Source organism: Hetaerina americana, unplaced genomic scaffold (assembly GCF_022747635.1).
Source record: "Hetaerina americana unplaced genomic scaffold, ioHetAmer1.1.p SCAF_87, whole genome shotgun sequence".
Taxonomy (NCBI): domain Eukaryota; kingdom Metazoa; phylum Arthropoda; class Insecta; order Odonata; family Calopterygidae; genus Hetaerina; species Hetaerina americana.
The window spans coordinates 956,814-980,003 of record NW_027287505.1 but is presented as its reverse complement, the minus strand read 5'-3'; the positions used below and the strand labels follow the sequence as shown (position 1 = coordinate 980,003).

General features: G+C 38.6%; 1 protein-coding gene across 1 annotated transcript; it reads left to right on the top strand.

Moving 5' to 3' along the window:
- The first annotated feature begins 76 nt into the window (after positions 1–76).
- On the top strand, positions 77–18,411 carry Atu (Another transcription unit). Its single transcript, XM_071597368.1, has 10 exons — positions 77–187; positions 423–949; positions 3,852–4,354; positions 8,720–8,844; positions 10,365–10,561; positions 11,043–11,329; positions 12,298–12,460; positions 13,251–13,466; positions 16,796–17,027; positions 18,167–18,411. The coding sequence occupies exons 1-10, from the start codon at positions 139–141 to the stop codon at positions 18,409–18,411; spliced, it is 2,544 nt and encodes an 847-aa protein (XP_071453469.1). The 5' UTR covers positions 77–138.
- Positions 18,412–23,190: the final 4,779 nt, after the last annotated feature.

Here is a 23,190-nt window from a genome sequence, read left to right as displayed (position 1 = left end):
TTTCTTTCGTTTCGGCGTGTTGAATCGTGTGTTATTTTTGTTATTTCGTATGAAGTACGTGAAGTACCTAATTGACTTACGGTGGCTTAGTGATATTTCATATAAGCATTCTTAAAATAAAGGTTAACGTTTTTAAAAATGGCTCCGCTGGCTTATTCTTCAAACCTAAGCGAAGCAGATTCCGATGGTAAGTAGAGGTGCACGACTCTTATCCATTTGAATTTAAGCGTCGCATGACTGTTGTTGATGATGATGCCAGCTTAAGGTTGAAATGATTCATAACCACTGAATCTTTCATTTGAATGATAGTAGCTACGAGGTAGCTGAATATGGTTACAATATTTTGTTATCAAGAAACCATGGTGTTTACAAAGACTTCACAGGTTTACTGAGATTGCTTTTGTTTTCCCCCAAATTCTCAGAAAATGAATCCGGTAGTTCTGGTGACAGTGACTCTGACCAAGACTTTCAGCAAGATGGCAACGACTCCCCCGGGCCTCCAGGTTCCCAGGATGATTCAGCTAGCGAAGCAAATCCTCAAAGTCCTGCAGCTGCTAGTGTGGAGTCTGGAGGCTCTGGTTCGCCTCACCATTCGGCTAGTCCTCACTCCCCGGCCAGTCCTCACTCCCCGGCCAGCTCAGGCGGTAGTGGCCACTCTGGGCGATCTCCCCGGCAGCAGCAGCGACGTCGGTCGAGTGCAGGGTCGGAATCCGGTCGCAGCCATAATTCGCATTCCCGTTCACCAAGTAGCAGCCCTGCTAGGTCCGTAGGTAGTCAACAAGGCAGTTCCCCTAGATCTGCTGGTTCGCGGTCAAGAAGCCCTTCTCCTAGCAGTGCAGCTTCTGGATCTGGTGGAGGTTCACCACCGGCGTCACCAAGAGAGGGGTCGCCCTCTCCAAGGGGTTCCCCGAGGACAGGAGGATCCCGGTCACCTTCTCCCGTTTCTCAGGTGAAAGCGAAGTCATACCCCGTGACAGTTCAAGGTTAAATGTATTATTGACCTCTGTATCTTCCAAACAACCGCATATTTGATGGATTCGTTGTATTGGATGCCAGTGGCAAGACTAGAAGGTATTAGGGAAGTGCTTATGTGGACGGTAGTGAAAGTATCTGATTGATGATTGTGTCATAAAAATTTCATGTACACTAGCATATAGGTAAAACTAAACCACATTACGAGCAAGGAGAAAACACCTTATTGAAATTAACACATTCACTTTTTCAAATGTTTGGCATGAAATAAATGAAGAATTCTTGGGTGCAATGGATTTAGTTCTTGGTTTAAGCGGTTAAATAAGTTAAATCACCCAATATGGGTTTGAACTCCATGAAATTTATGATAAAAGCATGATTTAAGCAGCTTGTAGTAATAAAATTTGTTTATCCCCTTAATACATTGTTTCTTCTTTTACCAGAAGTCTGGCAAATTTTTCATCTGTCATTCTTTCTAGAAAATTTTCAATTTGTATGTGTTTCTACTGTGGGATGGATAAAATTGAGTCTTATTAGTAGTAGTATTTAGGGGAGGCGACTGACTGCTTAGGTGATTTGCACCTTAGGAGATGGAGTGGAAAGGATGAAGGGTGGAGAGAAACCCGGCGTCGGCATTAGCCTACTCTTTACGAAAGGCGCCAAGGGTCCGCAGCTTAACGTCCCATCCGATGTAAGGCGTACTCATTCAAAGTACCCTCCACAAAGCACCTCAAGTAGGGATCGAGATACCCGTGAAAAATATTCAACACTGCCGGGATTTGAACCCGAGCCCCCTGGGTGGGAAGCTACTACTATAGCCACCGCATCAATCCCGATCCCCAAATTGAGGCTTATATAAAGTAATGCCACCTCCTTTGGCTACCCCCTATTTCTTAATTTGCCCCAATTTAGACAAATTACATTGTAAGATCAGGAAAATTCTCCTCCGCCCCTCATCCCATGACATAATTAGGATCGGATGCCGCTGAAATTGGAAATTATGAAGATTGGGAATAAATATCTTTATAAACATAATGGCCATGAATGCATCATCATTCAGAGAAGTAGTTGAAGATGGGTGAGGGTACAACAGCTATGTTAAGGGGAGGTAGAGGAGAAAACAATCAGTGGAAGAGTACCTCCTTCCCCTCACCCCAATCTTCGTACACACACACTCACAGACACCCTCACTGGTGGTCATCAGAGTCACTCCTCCTTCCAACTCTTCCTTCCCCTCCCCTACTTCTCTTACCTCCCACCAATTCAATTATCATATTGGTCCGCTCACCAAATTAATTTTTGGCAGGATGGGGGGATGAGAGATGTGAAAATATTACATTTAAAGAGAAATGTAAGGATAAGAAGACATTTTATTGATGCAAAATTATTAAATCATATTTTTTATGTAGGATAGTAGTCAATGGGATACAAAAGAAAGGTTATAATCTGTAATATTAAAAATAATCTGTTATATGAAAGTCGGCGGGAAATTCATAAAATCACGTAAGGTTTGCTGACGACAAAGCTCTAGTTTGTCAGTCAGCCAAGTGGCTGCAAGCATTGATGAGTGGATTGTAAATTCAGTTCAATAGATTTGGGATGAGAGTCAATATAAATAAAACAAAGGTTTTGCAATTTTCCAGAAAGAGAAAGGCTAAGCTTAACATTAAAATAGGAGAGCAAAAACTAGAGCAGGTGGAATAATTTCTATTTATTGGAATTGTTTTAGGCCAAAATGGTCCAAGTAGTTGAGATGTAAGGAAAAGAATTGCATTATGCAAAGAGGCTCCTTGGAGGGGGGAGTTCATGACAGGGACGTTGAGTAAGGATATTAAGAAAAGACTCGTAATAACCTTGATATGGAGCATAGCTATGTATGATGCGGAAACGTAGTCATTGAAGCAGGAGGATAGACATAGGTTAGAGGCTTTTGAAATGTGGGTGTGGAGAAGGTGAAATGGACCGAAAGGAAAACAAATGAGGAAATACTTGGTATGGTGGGCGAAGAGAGGGGTTTATTGGAAGAAATCCTGAGGAGGCAGGAAAATAGATGAAAAGCATATTGATCGGCCATGGAATATTGAAGACTGTGATAGAGGGGAGAATGTTAGGCGAACGAGGAAGGGGCTGGAATAGGTTAGGGATGTATGACAGGATGAAGGGAGGAAAGAAGTACAAAGAGATGTTGAAGGAATTGATGTAGAGTATTATGTTGGGTTGTGTTTTTGAGGAGGAACAAAAGTGTGAGGAGAGTCAAAATATTTACTATGGTAGTTGTATCCATCCAAAACGTAAGTTAACCGGTAGATTAACATAACACATAAACCATATGTTAAATCGATAATACATGAATAAATCAATGGAACTTATATAATTACGGAAGTTAGAAAGAAATAATGAAAATATGTATGGTAAAGCCACAGGCAGGAGGTGAATTACACCAATAATTTTTTATTTAGGTCTTGTTACCAGTGGACATTTGACTGGAACAAAATAAAATTATTTTTCATTGCATATATATTTTTAAAGAAAAAATAATTGTGTAAATGTAATTAATTTCTAATGATAATTATCTACATTGTTCATTAAAGTTCTTATTGAATGCCAGTGGGTATTTCAATTAGTAAAGAATATTGGCGAAGAAAAGTACAGACTCTCACTTATCAATATTGCAGTATTTAATGCTAATTTGACCTTAAAGTATTCTTTTTAATATTTTTATGCCTACCCTCGGCATCATGGTGTATAATCCAGAACTGCTCACCTATATCCATCGTATGTAATGATTGCATGGTGATACTTTCTCATGAGTAATATATGGTGACAACAACACTGATATGCTGTATCATATGTTCATCACCTTGGTGCCTTGTTTCCAGGCTTCAGGATCGCCAGCAGGTTCGCGCTCGGTCTCTCCAGCTGGCTCAAGGTCACCCTCGCCTGCTGCCTCTGGCCCCGCCAGGTCCCCAGAGGGGTCAGGACCCAGGTCACCCGCCACTTCCCCCCCGCCCTCACCTGCGAGGTCCACCTCCAAGGCAGGCTCCCGCTCAGGCTCCCAGGCATCTGCCTCCCCTCCCCCTGGGTCTCGCTCTGCATCGCACTCCCCTGCCGGCTCCCGATCGGCGTCCCCAGGGGCCTCAGGCCAGGACTCTGCCCCCGAGTCCCCAGCCCCCCAAGCAGGGGGCTCCTCGCCGCATTCCCCCTCTGGGTCCCCTCCCGGGTCAGACCAGGGCTCTCCCGTGCAGGCACCGAGGCGCCGACGACATGCTACTCGGAGTCGATCCGCAAGCAGTGAGGGCAGCAGACAGCGAGGCAGCAGTGCTGGCGAGGGGTCTCCTGGTACGGCGGAAAGGGGCAATTCAGAGGGCGAAGGGGAGCCCAGGTGAGGAGGCAACATTCATAACATAAAGCCTGTTCTACATTCTATCTATTGCAGGTTTTAGAAAAATTATAGATTTGCATGAATGTGTTGCCTATATCTATAAATATCTTCATGTTATACATGAAGGAAAATGAAAGGACAAAATATGAGCCTGCAGCCTTTTCAATGTCATTTATGTTTCCAGTATGGTAGGGAGGAAAAGTTCACAGCAACTCACTTTGGCATCCTAAGGGAACTGAAAGTCACTGAGGTGTCCATCAACTGTGGTAAGAGCCAGTCTGGCAGGGCATGGCATCAAAGAGTTAAGATGAGTATACTAGCAGGAATAAAAAGGGGGATTAGGATGCTGTGGTGGCTGACACGCTGGCTTTCCACCCAGAGGACCCGGGTCCAAATCTTGGAGACAGCATTTTTTTTTCAGTGGTATCCCAATTCCTACTTGAGGTGCTTTGTGGAGAGCTCTTTGAGTGAGTACAATGTCCGTCGGATGGGATGTTACATTGTGGATCCCTCGGCACCTTTTGTTAAGAGTAGGATATTGCCAACGCCGGATTTCTCTCCACCCCTCATTTCTCCCTTTGCATCCATCCCTAATGGTGCAAATGATGTTAGGTCTCAGTCGCCTCCCTTAAAAACTACTACTGAAGAGTGCACGGTGGCATCGTTGTGGAATCCATATGTTTGGGCCTGATACACAAAAGAGAAGTTGAAAAAAATGTTTTGGAATATAGATTATGAAATTACTAAAAAATAGGACAGTTTCATGCATCTAAAAGCATTGAATGGAATATCGGAATCGATTGTGCGGTATAAGTGCATGAGCTCAAGTATAATCATGGAGGAGAAAGAAAGTTTTCATAACAAGAAAATAGAGCACTTTCGCATCAAGTTAATTTAAAAAGGCCATTTTCCTCATCGGCATCAGCTGGCTTTGTCAACAGCATATTGATGATGCATGAGGGACTGACTTTCTGTTGTCAAGTATCGCATTCACATTTGTTCACTTGATTATGATTCTTCTCACAGGATTCTGTCAAGCAATTGAAATGTCTTCGTTTTTTAATTTTTAAGAGCAACCTTGGACAAATTTTGATAGGCAGATGTTATCGTGGCAATGCCTCCCCTCTGAGAAGTATTTTGGAGCCTTTTCAATCTGGTGTTCTGATGGATAAATAAAGCTGAGGGATCTACAGCATAAAGAGCAGTGGAATGTCTTTTGCTGTGGCAATAATGTATGCCATAAATGAGGCAAATGCCAGGAATGGTTGCGCAGTCTCTTTACAAGCACATTAGATGCAATTTTTTACTGTGATTAGACAGGCAAGTTGAATGGAATAAGAAGTATTGTCTAACACATTTTATTGATAGAAATGAGCTCTTACGGCTAGTAATATATAATAAATTTGACACTCCAATAGCCGTAAACAGTTTACCTTTCTAAACAAAGTGAAAATGAAATTAATTGGCTAGCGCCACAAGTCAAAAAGGGGAAAGGTAAAAAAGAATAATGAGGTAGGTAAAAGGGGTAAAAGGTAAAAAAGGAGAGGATAAGAAAGGTGAATACGAATACGCGTATTTCGGCCACAAAGTAGCCCTCTTCAGCGTACTGAAGGGTAATCGTCACTACAACACAAGTCGAAGTGAGAAAGGGTAAGGGCAATCCGAAGAATATATAGTGTTACATGTGTGGGGGAGGGGCGGGGGTGGTGAAAAAGACAAGAGCCAATGGACGAGGCTGATAGTGGAGGAGTTTGAAACGATAGGTTATGTAGTGAGGGGGAGGGGGAATTACACGGTCAAAGAAATGACCGTTGCAAAGAGGGGGAAAAAGTGAAAGGGAAGCTTAACACAACCATTAAGCGAACGTAGAAGGGGGAGGGAAAAGTGAAAGGCAACCTACAACAAATAACCGTTGAGGATGTGGGAAAACCGTTACAGAGGAAGGGAATACCACAAGAACGGAAAAATGACGGTTAGTGAAGGGAAAGGAAAAAGGAAAAGAAGCACAAACGTTGAAGAGACTGTAGGTTTACAAAGAACTAACGGCATTTTAAATTTAACAGGGAGAAAAGAGAGGAATATGATATAGGTCCTGTGTCACTGTTTAGGAGATTGTCTCTGTTTTTGAAAATTAAAATGCTCTCATAAGCGTCAAGTAAATTATTCTTAGTTTGTTTTAGGAGATTTAAATTGTCTTTTGTCATGTGGTGTCCTGTTTCAATTAAATGCTGTGCCATACTGGATTTGTCTGGTTTATTGTGTTTGTAGTGGGCGTAGTGTTCTTTATATCTCGTAAGAATGTTTCTGCGTGTTTGGCCTATGTAAGAAGCTTGGCAAGTCCCACAGTTGATTTGGTAAATGCCAGACTTCTCTGTTGTAGGTATTTTGTCTTTGGTGTTTCCTAGGAGCTGTTTTAGTTTGCTGTTGTTGTTGTAAGAAATTTTCGTGTCAACAGTCTTGAAAATTTTTTCAATGCCTCTGGTTATCTGAGGATAGAAGGGTAATTTAATGTATTTCTTTGTTGCGTCTTTTTTGTGTGTGGTGGCCGTGGAAATTAATTTCTTTAATTTGTGTTTCTTTAATATGTTGTCAATCAGTGATTCTTGGAAACCATTAAGTTTGGCAATATTGTTAATGTATTCTAATTCTTTATTGTAAGCCATGGTTTCCAAAGGGACATTTAACATTCTGTGTATGAGAGAATGGTAGACAGCGTATTTGTGGCTGGGATGGTTAAAAGAATGTTTATGGATGTAGTTGTTTGTGTGTGTGGTTTTCCGGTATATGTCAAAAAGTAATTTATCATTCGATCTATTGAGGGACAGGTCTAGGAAAGGGAGGATGTTATTCTTTTCGGTTTCAACCGTGAATTTGATGGAAGGGAAAAGACTATTGAGATTGTTCACAAAGTCATTAAGTTCACACTTAGTCGTATCGAATACAGAGAAGATGTCGTCAACATATCGTAAATAAACCGCGGGGAAGTAGCTGAATTTTTCTTTAAAAGTGCTCTCAAAGTGAGACATTAACACATTGGCCAAGAAGGGAGAAAGTGAGTTGCCCATAGCAGTTCCAAACTCTTGTCTGTAAAATTTTACCTTGGAACGTAAAATAATTTTGGTTCATCACCAAATTGGTGAGTCTGACATATTCGTCAACTGTTTTGGAATCTAAGTGAAGCGATTTAAGCCAGTTTTCCAATGCTTGGATGGCAATATCAATGGGGACACTAGGGAACAAGTTAGCGACATCAAATGACACCATGATTTCACCCTCTGAAAAGTTATGGTCTTTAATTTTATTCACAAAGTCTACGTTATTCTTAACTGAGTGAGGGCTAACGAAGTTAAGGCTTGAGAATTGGGAGACCAACCATTTAGATAACAGGTAGGTGGGTGAATCAATACTAGAAACAATAGGTCTCATGGGGCAGTTTGTCTTATGGACTTTGGGGAGACAATAAAGTCTGGGTAAAATGGGATTAGACACGTAAAGTTTAAATTTAGTCTTCTTATCAATAACAGTAGGACAATCATTTAGGACAGATTTACACTGGGACACAAGTTTGTTAATTGGGTTCCTTTTGACCTCAGAGTTAGAGCCGTTTGACAACAAAATACTGACTTTTTCAAAATAATGGTCTTTGTCCAAAATGACACACAAGTTACCTTTGTCAGCCTTGAGGTAAAAGCAATCTTTAGATCTCAAGCTTTTGACTATTTCAAAGTTACGCTTAGAAACTTTACCTACCTCATTATTCTTTTTTACCTTTACCCCTTTTTGACTTGTGGCGCTAGCCAATTAATTTCATTTTCACTTTGTTTAGAAAGGTAAACTGTTTACGGCTATTGGAGTTTCAAATTTATTATATAACACATTTTAGGTTGCTAAAACTTTTTTCCAGTTTTTCTAACTCAGAAAAGTGATGAGCAGTTCTTAGTTGTTGGTTCCAACTGCACTAATGGCTTATGCAAACTTGTTACCAAAGTGTGTCTATATGTATAACAGGACCATTGCATCTGTGTTTCCCTGGCAATCGGATTTAACACAGTTTGGAAGATACCCCTTTAGGGCAGCTATTTGTCCTGCAGCTGTGCTGAAACGCAAGGAGTTCTCCATTGAGCCACACTCTTAGATGAACTCTGGGAACTCTTCGTTTTCATTACAAATTTTGTGATTGGTAAATGGTATTATGAAGTTTTGGTAATATTTAGCAGTGGAATTCTACCTCCAACCAAGTAAATGAAAACATAACCTTTTGCATATACGGTGGTTCTCTTGGTCATAAATTTCTCATGTGTATTATTTTACTTTTAACAATTCAAGATTTCCTAATGATCTTTTATGCCAATTGTTCTGAAACAGGGAAGGGGATGATGATTCACCCAAAGCTGTAAGTAAGAGTCAAAAGAGGCGTAGGCGGTTGAGCAGTGATGGATCGGACGCCAGTGGCCAAGGCAGCAGCCATGGCGATGCGCAGGAGGGAACTGGTGAGCTTTGGGATTGATTTATATTTCATGAGTTAACTGTTTCTGTTGCATTGTAACATTTAAATGTGAATCTATCTTTTAGCATGCATTTGTTGATGGGCATATTAGCCTAGTTAGTAGAGTATTCAGCTTTCAAATGAGAGGGACTGAGGACTAATCCAGGTAATGCCTCTAATGGACAATCCCAATCGAATTGCAACTGGAATGGAATATATTACCAATAAAATGTATCACATTGTGACTATTTGCAATCCATGCAAAAATTTACACTCAAGAGTGGTAGAAGCTGTTTTCAGTGGAAGAACTATTTAATTCAGTTAAATTTATCCATGCAATTAATCTATTGCTATTGTAAGGAGCCTGTTAAGCGAGGTCCCTCTTCATTGATTTACCACGGTGACCTTGGTCATACAAACTTGCACAAAGCTTGAGTTCAACATTCCTATTGCTCTGCTCGGGGGAGGGATGCTTGAAAAAGTGGTGGTTGAGTGCCTCGCTTATACTTAAGGAAAATTCACTTCCGCCTGAGTGAACCCCATTCATTGGAGCAACTGCTGCTCAGCCAGTCAGGTGGAAGGCTGTGCCCATTGCTTTTTGGGCTTTTATTGAAATACTGATATTAGGGTAGTGAGAGAAGCAAATCAGAATGTGCGCATTACCAAGATTCTCAACAATATGAAGGATTGAATGTCAATGCTCTTGAAGATAGATTAACTTCAGTCTTCCTTCGAAAGTATCCAGTCTTCAACCTTGAAATTTGAATGTTTTCCCTTCACATCAGCTGTTAGAAATACAGTTAGAAACATTCCACATCCGCTGAGTCATGTCCCAAATGTCTTGAGTGTGGTTGTAGTGGGCAATGCAATGAATCAAGTATTGATCAAAAAAAGCAAGCAGATAGTAATTTTAGAGTTCAACAATTTCAAAGTGTAAAAATCATTCACCTTGACCAGAATTCGAACCTGGTCAAGGCAAATGATTTTTACATTTTGAGATTGTTTGCAGTTTAATGTATGTTCATTGACAGGTGACTTAAAAGTCACCTGTTGCAATATCTCCTGCAGTTTCTTTGAATTAGAGAAAAATGCTAAAGTAATGCATAATAGGAAACATTTCCCTGCATAAGTTGAAATGATGTTATTTTGTGTGATGGAAATACCCATCAATGCATTGGGCCTGTACAGTGTAGATATTATTGGTATTGTAGTTTTTTTGTGCAAATGAAGTGCAATCACCATTATAGACTAAATTCTTGTTCTTGGTCTGAGCTTGCATGATACAAGTGCTCCCCATGTTCAGTCTGTTCTCTCTCTCTTTGGTCTAGGCCCATTCCTCTCGATTCCTCTGCCCATAAATTCTGTCAGTGCAGATGCTGGATGGAGAATGCATAGTGGGATTCTCAAGAGCATGAGTTTTGAGTGTGGCACAAACCCTATATGCTTGCTTAACTTGTTGGTTAAATGTTCTTACTATGGCATCTGTTGACTTCCAATTTTGGTTGGCCCTTTCTTGATTTACAGCCACTGCGGAGGCTCTGTTTGGGGATGCAGATGACATAAGTTCGGAGGAAGAGGGTGAGAAGGAAGAGGGAAAGGCGGAGGATGGAGGGCAGGGGAGTGATTCTGATGAGCGAATGGAGGTGGATGGTGAGGCAGTGGCAGATGGTGCATCTTCGGATGGCGAGGGCAAGGAACAGAGGCCGCTGATTGATGACAATGTACGTGTCTTGTGGACAATTCTTTGTCCTTCCTGAATTATTTGAAATTTTACATGGAAACCCTGGTCTTAAGTTATGAAATGGACAACCTTTTATCCACTGTGCATCACAAATGGACTTGCAATGATGATTTGGTGCATTGATTGGTTGCACGTTTGTATTTATTCAGAGTTGTGACTGAATCCCCTAAGATTAAGAGTCATGTGCAGTAATTTTTCAGTATTTTCATTTCAAGAGATTCATTTTATCCAGAGAATTGTGTCTATCTTTCAAATTTCTGAAGGTTTTTGAAACACCCGTATAGATACACCTTTACTCTTAACATTTACCCTATACCCTTACCCCTAATTTTCATGAGCAGAATTCATTAGAACAGAATCATGGAAGCATGATAGGAAACGTGCATTCCAAGGTGTATTTAAGGTATTATTATTGCTATCGTCATCATATTGTTCAAAGGTGTTCATTATGATGTTCTCAGGATGAAGAGGAAGGGGGGGCTCCCAGTGGTGTAGTGGCAGATGTTGATGAAGACGATGTCCGCAGAGGAGATGACGATGAAGACCAGGAGGAGCAACCGCCTGAAGCACCAGAGACGCGGATAGATGTCGAGATACCCAAGATCAGCACTGATTTAGGGCGCTTGGGTGAGATCCACTTTGTCAAACTTCCCAACTTCCTCTCCGTGGAGACACGGCCATTTGATCCTGCCACCTATGAAGACGAGATAGACGAAGAGGAGACACTGGATGAGGAAGGAAGGGCCCGGTAAGTTGCCGCAGCCAATCTTTACTCATGTGCCATGACATAAACTGAAGTTCATAATTGGCCCTCCCTAGTCTAACACTAATTGCACGTTCACTTGAGAGGGTTGCTTCCGGACCCAATTTTGAGAGCATTTGGTCCCCGACTGGAAAGTCTGGGAAGCAGTCCCTCTGGACTCTCCTAGCTGAGCGATTACCTGCCCTTGACTGCCACTGGTGTGCCGCTGTGGAAGGGATGGGCCCCAAACCACAAAATGGAATCACTTTGGTCATCATCCATTATTTTTTCTTTTACTTAAGATGGGCCTTGGATGAAATTTTTAAATTTCTTTACACTTTTTTGTAAAAATGAATCCTTCATTTGTTAATGTTGTAAATTCAATTTTTTAATATCAATGGAAGCTATTAAAATGATATAATTAATATCATATCTCGTCTGGGATGTCACTGATGTTTTAAATTCAAATTCTTTACTTGGTGTATGGTTTTTTTCTCTTTGTGTGTTGCAAATTTCATGTTTATTGTGAAATCAAAATCATTAAAAGTAATTGAAGTCATTGAAAATTATACACTCATTAAATTGGAAATCGTAAGAATATTTCTTCCTAGTTTTTTCTCTTTGTGGCCAAAGAGGTTGTTGAAGGTGATAGTATACATAATGGTCTAGAAAATATTCTTAATGATTTTGAATATATTGTAAGAATTAAAAACAAAATCATTATTGTCTGCAAATTGTAGTTTTGTGGATGCACTGCAGCAAACTCATGCATGCAACTCATTGAACTATAAAGTTTCCATTTTGGTGGAAGTAGGCACGAGACAAGAGTTTTAATCCATGGTGAAATATTGAGAATTTGGTTTTTATGGATCCTCACGATAACTGGATATCTATGGATTGAAAGCATTTCATTGGCAATTGAGCCCTAATAATGTAGGAGTTTATTTTATTCGCAGTTGATGATTTTTTTCCAGACTGAAGTTGAAGGTGGAAAACACAATGAGGTGGAGGGAAGCGTTTGATAAGGATGGCAGTGTGATCAAAGAGAGTAATGCAAGACTTGTCAAGTGGTCCGATGGATCAATGTCTTTACACCTTGGGTCAGAAATATTTGATGTGTACCGGCAACCATTACAGGTTAGTTTTGCCTCCGCTTGGCTTCAGTTATTTTTTTCCTTGGCAAATTTTGCATAACACGTGGTTATGTAAAGAGGCATCTTCTTGCCTATGTTAAAATAACCAATGCATTTTGTTAAATGAAAACTTCAATCTAGTGTTTTGTCCAACTGAGTTCACTGTAAATACATATACTTCCTGGATATATTCTATTTAAGTAATAAGTGCATATTTCATACTGAATTGTTCTTTTTATAAGTATTAATTGGTATAAGAAGGTCTATTGAGATTTGAGTTTTGTGATTGGTGGACATATATAACATCAGAAAATTAAATTTTGTGCACTTGGGAGCAGCTGATTATCTATGAATCTGCAAAGTTGTGTGTAGATGTTGTAAACTGTATTATTTAATGTTCGGCTTACTTTTTAAAAATGATTTTTACCCATTACACTTTCCCTGAATCAATTGTTTGCCTGCTGGAATAAACTTCTTGTAAGTATACCATTGCTCTGCAACCGTGTGAATATTAAATCCAAAACTCTAAGTACAGGACATCAAGTGTAAGTTAACATTTTATATTCTGATTGCCAACTTTTTTGAACAGTAATCAGGTACATTAGATTAATTAAATTCGTCGAACAAAGTACAGGAAATATTTGTGATATTAAGGAGGATTATTACCCATGAACAAAAAATTAGCATAATGTAAAATTAATAAGCATAAATTATAATATAAATTAAATACTTAATCTACAATCAGTTTTAATGCATTCTTCCTCACTTTATATTTGCTTATTTTGGTCATCTAGGGAGATCACAATCATCTCTTCATTCGTCAAGGAACTGGTCTCCAAGGCCAAGCCGTCTTCCGCACAAAGCTGACCTTCCGTCCACACTCGACAGAGTCCTTCACCCACCGAAAGATGACCCTATCCCTTGCAGATCGTTCCCAGAAAACATCAGCCATCAAGGTCCTCTCTCAAGTTGGAGCTGACCCAGAAGCACATCGTGGGGAGATGATCAAGGTATATCTGATATGCGGCCCATGGAAGCAAACACCTCTAATTCAAATTGACTTTTTCCACTCTAGAATTGCTGCCACCAAAGCCTCGGCATCTAGCTTTCTCTCTGTCATCATTTTTTGCCGTCCTATTGTGAAAAAGTACCTTTTATTTTTTCTTTATAATGGCCCCAAAAGGCAAATTCAGTGTTGGAAGTTAACTAAAGCCCAAGTGAAAGCATGAAGTCCTCACCATCAATGAAAACGTGATTGAAAAAGGAATTGTGTTCAAAAGTCATTAACAAGTGCAGCAAGAAGTGTAATGTCAGAGAGGCAAAGGGGGAAAGCTAATGGGAATGTCTTACCTCAGCTAAGGCACACAGTGTAAGAATTAGCTAGAATTTTTACAACCATAGGTTGATAGTTACGATACGAGGATATTATTATATACAAGGGTAAGGTGAAAAGTTCTTGGCCTGACAATGAAAGACTGCTATTTCCAGTTAATAAATGGTTTTAATTTTCTGCGCTATCTCCCTTGACTTCAGCACACTTGATTTCTCCAGCATCAGTCCATCCATCCCAGAAGTGAAAGTCTGGAAGGCTGTGAAAATATCCATCTACGGCCCTCTCAACTTCTTCATTGGACTCAAGGCGCTTCCTAGAAACAAATTTCTTCAAGTTTGGGAACAGATGGAAGTTATAGGGTGCTAAATTAGGAGAATAGGGGGCATGGTCGAGCAAATCGTACCCCAAATCATGTGGTTTGCCCATCGCCAACGCACCTTTGTGAGCAGGTGACAGCAGGTTGTCCTGGTGAAAGGTTTTTCTCTTCTTCAATCCAGGCCTCTTCTCGCGAATTTCTGCATTCAGCTGATCAAGAAAGTTGGATTAATATTTGCCTGTTATTCTTCTGCCTTTTTCAAAGTAATCAATTGACAGCATATCTTTCGCATCCCTAAACACATTGGCCATGACCTTTCCGACAGATGTGATCGACTTTCTTTGGCTCTGAACTACAGACTTATATCCACTGCCTCGACTACTGTTACATTTCTGGTGTGTAGTAGTGTACCCATGTCTTATCCATGGTGATAAATCGCCGTGCAAAATCTGTTGGTTCCCTCTTGAATCAGTCCAAACTGTGCTGCGAAAATTGTTTCCACCATTAGTTTTGATCAGCATTCAGAAAATGAGGCACCCACCTTGCTCAGAGCTTCTGCATCCCTAATTATTTGTGCGAAATGTTTCGCACCCTTTCTCCCAATATCCCTACTGCCTTAGCCTTCTCCCTCACCTATCATCCGGCACGATATTGTGCACCTTTTTGATGGTTTCCAGTGTGTTGCAGATTTTGGCCGTCCTTCTCATGGGCCATCTTCGAGGGATGTGCAACCATGTTAAAATTCAGCTGCCCACTTTTTAATGGTTAAGATTGAAGTGGCAGAGTCCCCATACACTTTTGTCAACTTGGAATGAATTTCCTTGGGCTAATCCATCTAAAACAAAGAATTTTATGACCGCATGATATTCAAGTTTTTTCATTTTAACGAAAAACACAAAAGACATCTACTGCAACAGTAGGTGTAAAAAACTACTTGAGGGAACAAGTTGAAACTTGTCTTCTGAATTAATGACGCATGCATCCAGGCAGGGTTCATAAATTTTTGGTAATTGGAATGCCATCTCTGTGTCAGGCTGAGAAATTTTCACCTTTACGTCATAATTGTAACTTTTGCATTATAATTCTTATTATGGGTCCAAAAAGACAGGAATTTCTGAGAAGATCTTTAACGAGAATACTTATATTAAAGTAGAGAAGAGGGATTGAGTACGAAATAGGTCCGTTGTCGCTATTAATAACGTTCGTTATAAATTTGTGGATAAAGATACTTTCATAAGTGTCACGTAAATACTCAGGTGGTGGTAATTTATTAAGAATTTCTTTCTGGGACGAGTGGTGCTAACTTATTATGGCTATAGGAGTTTTCCTGTATTTGTTATTTTACGAGGCCCTATAGCTCAAGTTTCCTAGACTTTAAATGTAAATAAATTTTAACCCTGAAAATATTTCAGGTATTTTTTGTGACATCATTTAGGTATAAGTGTTAATAATGTAATATTTGTGTATTAATCAGAGATTGATATATTTAGGTGAAATATATAATACCATTAGTTTATCATTAGATGCTTTCTTGACCACTGACATTGATAGTTTTTAAGGCAACTGGAGCCCTCTGGAAAGAATTTCATCATCATCTTTGCCGTTTCATATCTAAGTGGATCACTCAGATCATCAACATTTTTCCTTTCCTCAGACCATTTGATGCTTCGTATAGAAAGACAAGTCAACTCAAGCCTAGAGTATTCTTCCACTTTGATAATACATCAGCTCAGACTCAAATACATTTGATAAATGCTCTTCATAGACGACAGGAGATGCAGTGTATTTGTCTCAAGGATTGGAGCTCTCAGCTTCCTCTGAAATTCAAAGCACTTGTAGTTGATAGCATTGTTTGTCCATCGGTGTATGCTGATGCTGTTTAGCATCATAAGCTGTTCAAAAGTTTGAACAGTATGAGTAACACATTTTATGGCTAATAAGATATTTTGCTCCTGTAGATATAGACTAATTAAAAAATTATCAATCAGAAAAAATGAAAGTAGCTATCACCTAAAAAATGTTTCATCTTACTACAACCTAATCATTAAATTTGACTTATTCTTCTTTGTTTGTGGTTAATTCATCACAAACCTAGTTGAAGCATTATATTGGAACAAATAGTTTATAAGTCCAAAGAACTATATTTAACCAATCAATCTACCGAGGCATCCTAATGGTTTCGTATGCAGAAATAAGGCTATGTATAGTTTATGGGTAGACATAATGTATGTCATGAACCTTCAGTATTTTTTTATACATTTTGCATGAAAAATACTTCATGTGATAAGTCATTCAGGGAATCGAACTTTGTGTTAAATGCCCTGAATACTTTGTAATGTATTTAATTCCAGTGGGCAGCTAAGTCACTTTCATCATAATTATTTTTCTAGTGAACTCCAAACCTGTGATTTGGTAACATTAGAATATTAGTCTGAAGAACATTAATAACACTGGGAGAAGTATATTTTTTGGTTGGATGTTGCATCACTTCTCTTATCCTCTCTCACCCCAATCTGTTCTTTTTTCCTCAAAAGAAAATTGTAAGTATGTACTGGACTAGATATTGAAAGTTCCTTAGCTCCCTGAGGTCACTGGTATGACTTATCCTTAGGCTGTAAGTGCATCTCTGCTGTCTTTAGAGTGGCTTGGTTCCCATTTGCTCATTCATTTGCTTTTTAATCTGGTGACAGAAAGAGGAGGAAAAGCTGCGAGCCACTCTGCGGAGGGAGTCGAAGCAGAAGCGTGTGAGGGAGCGGGTCGGAGGGAGTGCAGGAGGTGCAAGTGGTCGTGGAAGTGGTGCTGGGCTGAGCGCTGCATATCTGGAAGATCATTATCGAGATGAAGATGGGTCGGAAGATGAGGGTGCTATTTCTCTGACAGCAATCAAGAGCAAGTACAAAAAAGGCAATTTATCAGGAAAAGGTATTTACTTGGAAATCCACATCTTTTTGTTTACTTATAATTTTTGAGTTCTCGCAAATCCAAGGATGACTTAACTAAATATTATGATTTGAATTTGGCATTCATTAGAAAGGCTGCAAGGCGTGAGATCACTCCACAAATATGTGGTTAAAAAGTTGATATATTTTTCATTTTCTTTAGCAATTACCCAGGAAACGTAATTTCACATCTGGTGTGAATATTGACTGACATTTGAATATTGATTAACATTTCATCATTTCTTTCACATATTTCATTGTAGATCTAATAAATTCTCAAAAGCATGGAATTGAAACCTCATGAAGTAAAAATGCAGTAAATTCTTAGTTCTGTCCTTAATTTAGGGTTAATCAAATTGAATGGAGATTTTTAAAATTTACATTCACTATCAGTGCATAAACCTAGATATAAATGAGGAATTCACTTTTAATTTTGTGTATGATTTTTTATTATTGGCATCAGCCTTCATGTAGTTTAAGTTCTTTTTAATATGCTAACTGAGATTGGGTGCCCTTTTGTTTGTGCCATTAAAGTGCATTTATCAGTGAAATTTATCAAGTGTAATCAAATAAGAAATGCTCTAGCTACTTCTCAATTTTGTATTGTCATTGATTAGCTCAAAACTTAATGACAAATAAATATCTTTTATCGTATCTCATTGAGAACATTCTCAAACCACTTAGCTAATTATCTTTCCCCTCAATTTGCCTAAAAATATTTTTAGCATCATTTCCTTCACTTGCATTCAGTTTCTTGTCAGTGCCTTTCACTACTTTCTTAGTTTTTTTATTCATCTGAATTTTTCCAATGCACATCACCTTTTCGTAATCTTTATATGACACTTCTTTTATTCTGTCAAATTTGATTGGTGTCTGTATGTGAACATTTCTCCCTATCCCTCATTCTTTTCATTAGGCTTCAGAGGGCTGATGCATCTTTTTAAATGTCTGATAAGTTTATATTTCGAACATAACCATATTCTAAGAATGTATTGTATGCCTACCTTGTAGGATTTCTTTTTTGGTGGAATGGTTGTTCATGCATGGAAACTAAAGAGTTTAAGTATGAAAAAATTTTTTATTTCAATTACCTGTGTCTTATTTGAATGGTTTTTATTACAGAAAACAGAGCATCAATTTATTCATCAGATGAAGAAGGGTCTGACATTGAGACTCGCAGGGCGAGGAAACTGGACAAAGCCAAGGCCCTCAAGGACTATGACGAAGACGAGAGTGAAGAGGAGGAGGAGGATGAGAGGGGGGGAGGGGGTGGGAGAGGGAACAGCAGTGGGGATGAGAGCAACAATGGGGATGAGGGAGGTCGGGGTGGTGATGATGATGATGAAGATGATGAAGATGACGACTGATGACAGCGATGGGTGGCGCTCCAACTGGTGCTGTGGTGCTTGAGATTTATATGTCCCCACACCCTCCCATCCTTTTGCATGGGAGGAGCGATCAAAATGAACAGAATCCTATTTATTGTGTATCATAATCCACCTCCCATGATTATAGACAGTTTCAAATGTTTAGATTGTCACTCAAACTGACTTCAATGATCTTAAAATGCAACTGTGTGACATTGAGTGAAATGGCATTCATTCCTTGTGAAGGCTTCTGCGGTGTGCAAATATTGAAGATCTTAGTCTTCTGGTTTTACTTGGGTCCATATTTATGGGACCACAGTTTTGTTGGCACTGCAGTTGGTGTCTTCAGGTCAGAAGTGGACTAACGCAGAGTAAATCTCGGAAGACTTACATCTTTATTGCCTGATTTTATATCTGCAAACCTTTTTTCCCATGCAAGATAGATGAGGTCGAGGCTGGAAAAAGGCAACGTGATATGGTGTTGAAGTGAATTCCATTCAGTTTTCAACTTTGTGAAGGATGTTTATTTTTGTGGCCTCTTTGATGTGGAATGCTGAGAACCTGTTCTAGTTGTGTTGGTTAATTCCATTGAGGGGGTAAAGTTATAGGATCCGTCTTTGATGTTGCTGCATTAATAAATACACTTCAGTGGTCTTCCTCATTGATCCTCATATGCAGGATTTCTATGGTGATGATTTATGACGAATGTTTACTGGAGGAAGATAATAAAAACATTATTTTATTCCATGATTATTGTGAAATAGTTTCTGTAAATATTGATTTCTTCGTAATTGTTAGTGTGAAATGATTCATCCTTGAAGTTATGATTCTGTATGAAATATTTGTCCAGGTAATTACAGATTTTTTATTCAATTTTTGTTTATTCAGTCTTCATAAAAATACAGTTTTGAATCCATGAATTTATATTAAACATTTTCTTAATGTAACCTATCTTTATATCCAGTCGTGCTCATGTGACCTTCTTCAAGCATTGCGTGGTGATGCATATTTACTGGCACAGCCAATTAATTAGTGGGAAGAAGCTCACAAGAGCCTACTTCTCTAAGTTTTCAATTTATCAAAGTTTTTTTACTTCCTTATTTTCTAAGATACTCGGCTTCATCATTCATATATATTTTTTTACAAAATTGCATGTGTCCCAAAACTCAATTTCACAAAACATAATTTCATTCAATTTCTGTTTAACATGCGTTCTAGAGGGTTCATGTTTGGTGTGTTTTCTATGTAACTATCTCTATATATATTCAACTTCAGACATCTTATATCTTTGTCTGAACAATTTCTTGAAATCTTTTTGTGTCTAATTTTCAAGGTTATCTGCTGCCTTAAGCTAACGAGCTTTTTCCTCTGGATGTTACACACACCATATTTCCCAGCCATTCAGACAGCACTGGCGCATAAGATGCACTGCAATTTTTTAGGATATAATTTACAAAAAGTACTTTGATCTGATGGATAAGATCTTGGTATTTTGATGCTAACACATGATAAGAAGAAAACTGAACTGTTGCATTTAGAAATTAGGAATTACATTAATATAAACGTTTTATCGTTGTAAAAACCCATTATCACTGGCACAAAATGTCTTTCAGCCGCCTGTGTTCTGAATTGTTATTCATGAATTAACGTTTGAATGCAATTTAAAAGACAATTTTCTCTCTTAACATTGCATGAAGTTATTATAATTCTAACTTTACATATGAAACTTTGTTTCTGTTATCATTTTGAAATTATCAAAATTTGTATTATAAGCAACCATTATCTATGCCCTTGTGACACTCTTATACTATTTAAGATTGAATGCTTGTTAACTCAAGAGTTTATCTGGCAAGATACCATGTGTATTAACATAGGGGTAACATCCCCATTGGTCCAAAGCGTAGAAATTATGCAGCAGAACACTTCTGAGATGTCATGAAACATGCTACATCATATTCTTTTATGTTTATTTGGGAATTTTTTTAGGAAGTACTTTCGACAACATATTAACACTCGGACGTTTATTTTACTTACTACTGACTCCCCTGCCCTCATCCACTTCACTCTTTAAGTTATCTGATAATTCCCAATGGGGCAGAAAAGGATGAGACACTCTGCAGGAGAGAGAGTATGAAGGGGGACAGTTAACCAGATGTAGCAGGATTACACCCCCTTCATGGAAACATAATCCCTTTGGGCTGCACTTCTATTACTTAACATTTTGTAGCCTGGTGAAGGCTAGATTGTCTGTGAATCTGACCACCATTCAGCCGCAGCAGCCTGATCGTTTTCTTGCCCTAGGAAGAAAGGTGACGGACCATGTCCCTCTCTTCTATGGGCTCAGACAAAGCACAGTTCTTTTTCTTTCCTTATATCCGCAAGGGATAATCACTGCTGAGTGCACCCCAATGTCTCGCTAGTAGTTTAAAGTTCATTTTAAAAATTAAGTCATAATACACATGATTTTTCCTTGAGATAATCTAATCAGTTTGATACCAAACTGCAAGTAAATCCATAGATTTTTCAGCCTCCTAATGCATACTTACTGACAGTGGTAATAGTTGGGAAGAATGGTCATAGAGAGCCCTAAGAAGTGATGAAGGTATGAATTTGGGGGAGGCGGGAGTTGTATTCCTTGGTATAATGAGAGAACAAAAATACCATAAAGATAAGGGGACTGGGAGCGAGAAGTCATCGTATGTACAAGAACATTTTTTCCTGCAGTTGCACATTTGTTTGTATGAGTAAGTTTCCTGTAGGAAGGGTTAACTCACCTCATCTTACATTCATTCTCTAAGTCTTCCCCATGCACCTCTTTACATTTCTTATGGTGAGTGTAAAAGCATAGAGATTAGGGGCCTTCTGTCCCTGCCAAGGTTGGAGGGAATTGGTGTATTGCTGAAGGCAATGGCCCACAGAATTAATACCATTACCGTTGCCCATTTATATGCTACCTTCGCGAAAATGAAAACATTCCACTTCATGTGACATAGCTTATATTTATAGGCAAGTCTTCCTGGCATAAAAATGAAGTAGGTATGCTTAAATATGTTTCACTAACATTATATACCTTTTTTTCCACCGATACTCTATAACAATATATTTGAATTATCTGAAAATTTACCACGAAAATGATACTTTGCTGAGTTTTTATACAGCAATTCCTCTGAGTGGAACCTATTTATTCAATAATTCACGTATAGAAATGTCAAACGAACAAGATTTTGAAAGCCAACGAATGGAAAGGCAAAAACTAATTGGAGACAAAATGTAACTGCTTTCCAAGTCACTACATGATTTTTGGAAACAGTGATTCACAGTGCCAAATTTTTACATTAACCTCCCTAAAGGACCTAAAGCATCTACATCTATAAGAAAACAGGAAGAACAGCCAATAACGTGTTCATGAAGATGGTTGTGCCGCCGCATCATCAGTTTCAAGGTTGAAGCAGGGTCATGAATATAGAAAGATCTTTGTACTTTCATTCCTGGCCAGCGCCAGCCACAGAAGACGGCTTTGAGCCCATTAGCAGTTTTTGTTTCAAAAGGAAAACTTAGGTTTTCGTTTACCGTCGCATTTAAAAAATCTAACTGTATGGATATTTATGGTCTGTCTAATTCCCTAATAAAGGACATTATCGTGTTCATTGCAGAACCATTAGCTATGCTAGTCAACTTATGTTTTGAGACAGAAGATTTTCCAACAGCTCTAAAATATTCCAAACAGTACCTGTCTATAAGAAAGGTCATAAAGATGATTTAGCTAACTATCGCCCCATTTCCATAGTCCCAGTTTTTGGTAAAATTTTTAAAGCTATTATGAAAGATCAAATTTGTATTTTTTTTTTAGTCAAATAATCTCTTTTCCAAATCACAGTATGGCTTTGGATCTGGGAAATCTACAATTTTGAGTCCATAGTTAATTATATTATTAATGCATTTGAAGAGGGGTCTCTGTAATACTATGTGATCTTAGTAAGGCTTTCGACTGTGTTAATTATTCAATAGTACCAACAAAGCTAGAATATTATGGTATTAAGGGAATTGCACTGAAACTAATGAAGTCATATTTGGATGATCGCCACCAAATGATTGAACTTGATGGCTGTCGATCTACAGCTCTTAAAGTAAAATGTGGTGTACCACAGGGCTCTGTGCTTGGCCCAATACTTTTCATCATCATGATTAATGAATTGCCCTGTTATATGAAATCTACATGTTTTATATACTGATGACACTACTTTTGTGCAAAAATGTCAACACCTAGAAGATGCAAAGGTACGATCTAGCGCTACGCAAAGACAGGCTAAGGCATGGTTTGATGTTAATCATTTACATTTAAATAATAACAAACTCAGCATATTGTGTGCAGTTTTAAATCAAAAATAACTGATGTTGAAACTGTTAAAATATTAGGAATTTATATTGATACAAAACTTAACTGGGAGACTCACATCAGTCAGACCTGTAATAAACTGAGTAAAGCTGTTTATATGTTAAGAAAGCTCAACTTACTCATTTCCAATGAGTATCGTTTAACATTTTACAATGCCTTCTTTCAATGTCATTTGAATTCTGGTGTTATGGGGTCATTCCCCACATGTTAAACATTTTGCTACTACAGAGAGCTATTCGCTCTCTTGCTAATATACCACCACATGATTCCTGCAAACCTTTTATTATTAGGTACGGAATCATGACTGTATTTAGTTTATATATCTTTAACGCTCTTATTCATGTGAAAGTCAATATAGAAACTTACCAATTAAGATCTAACAT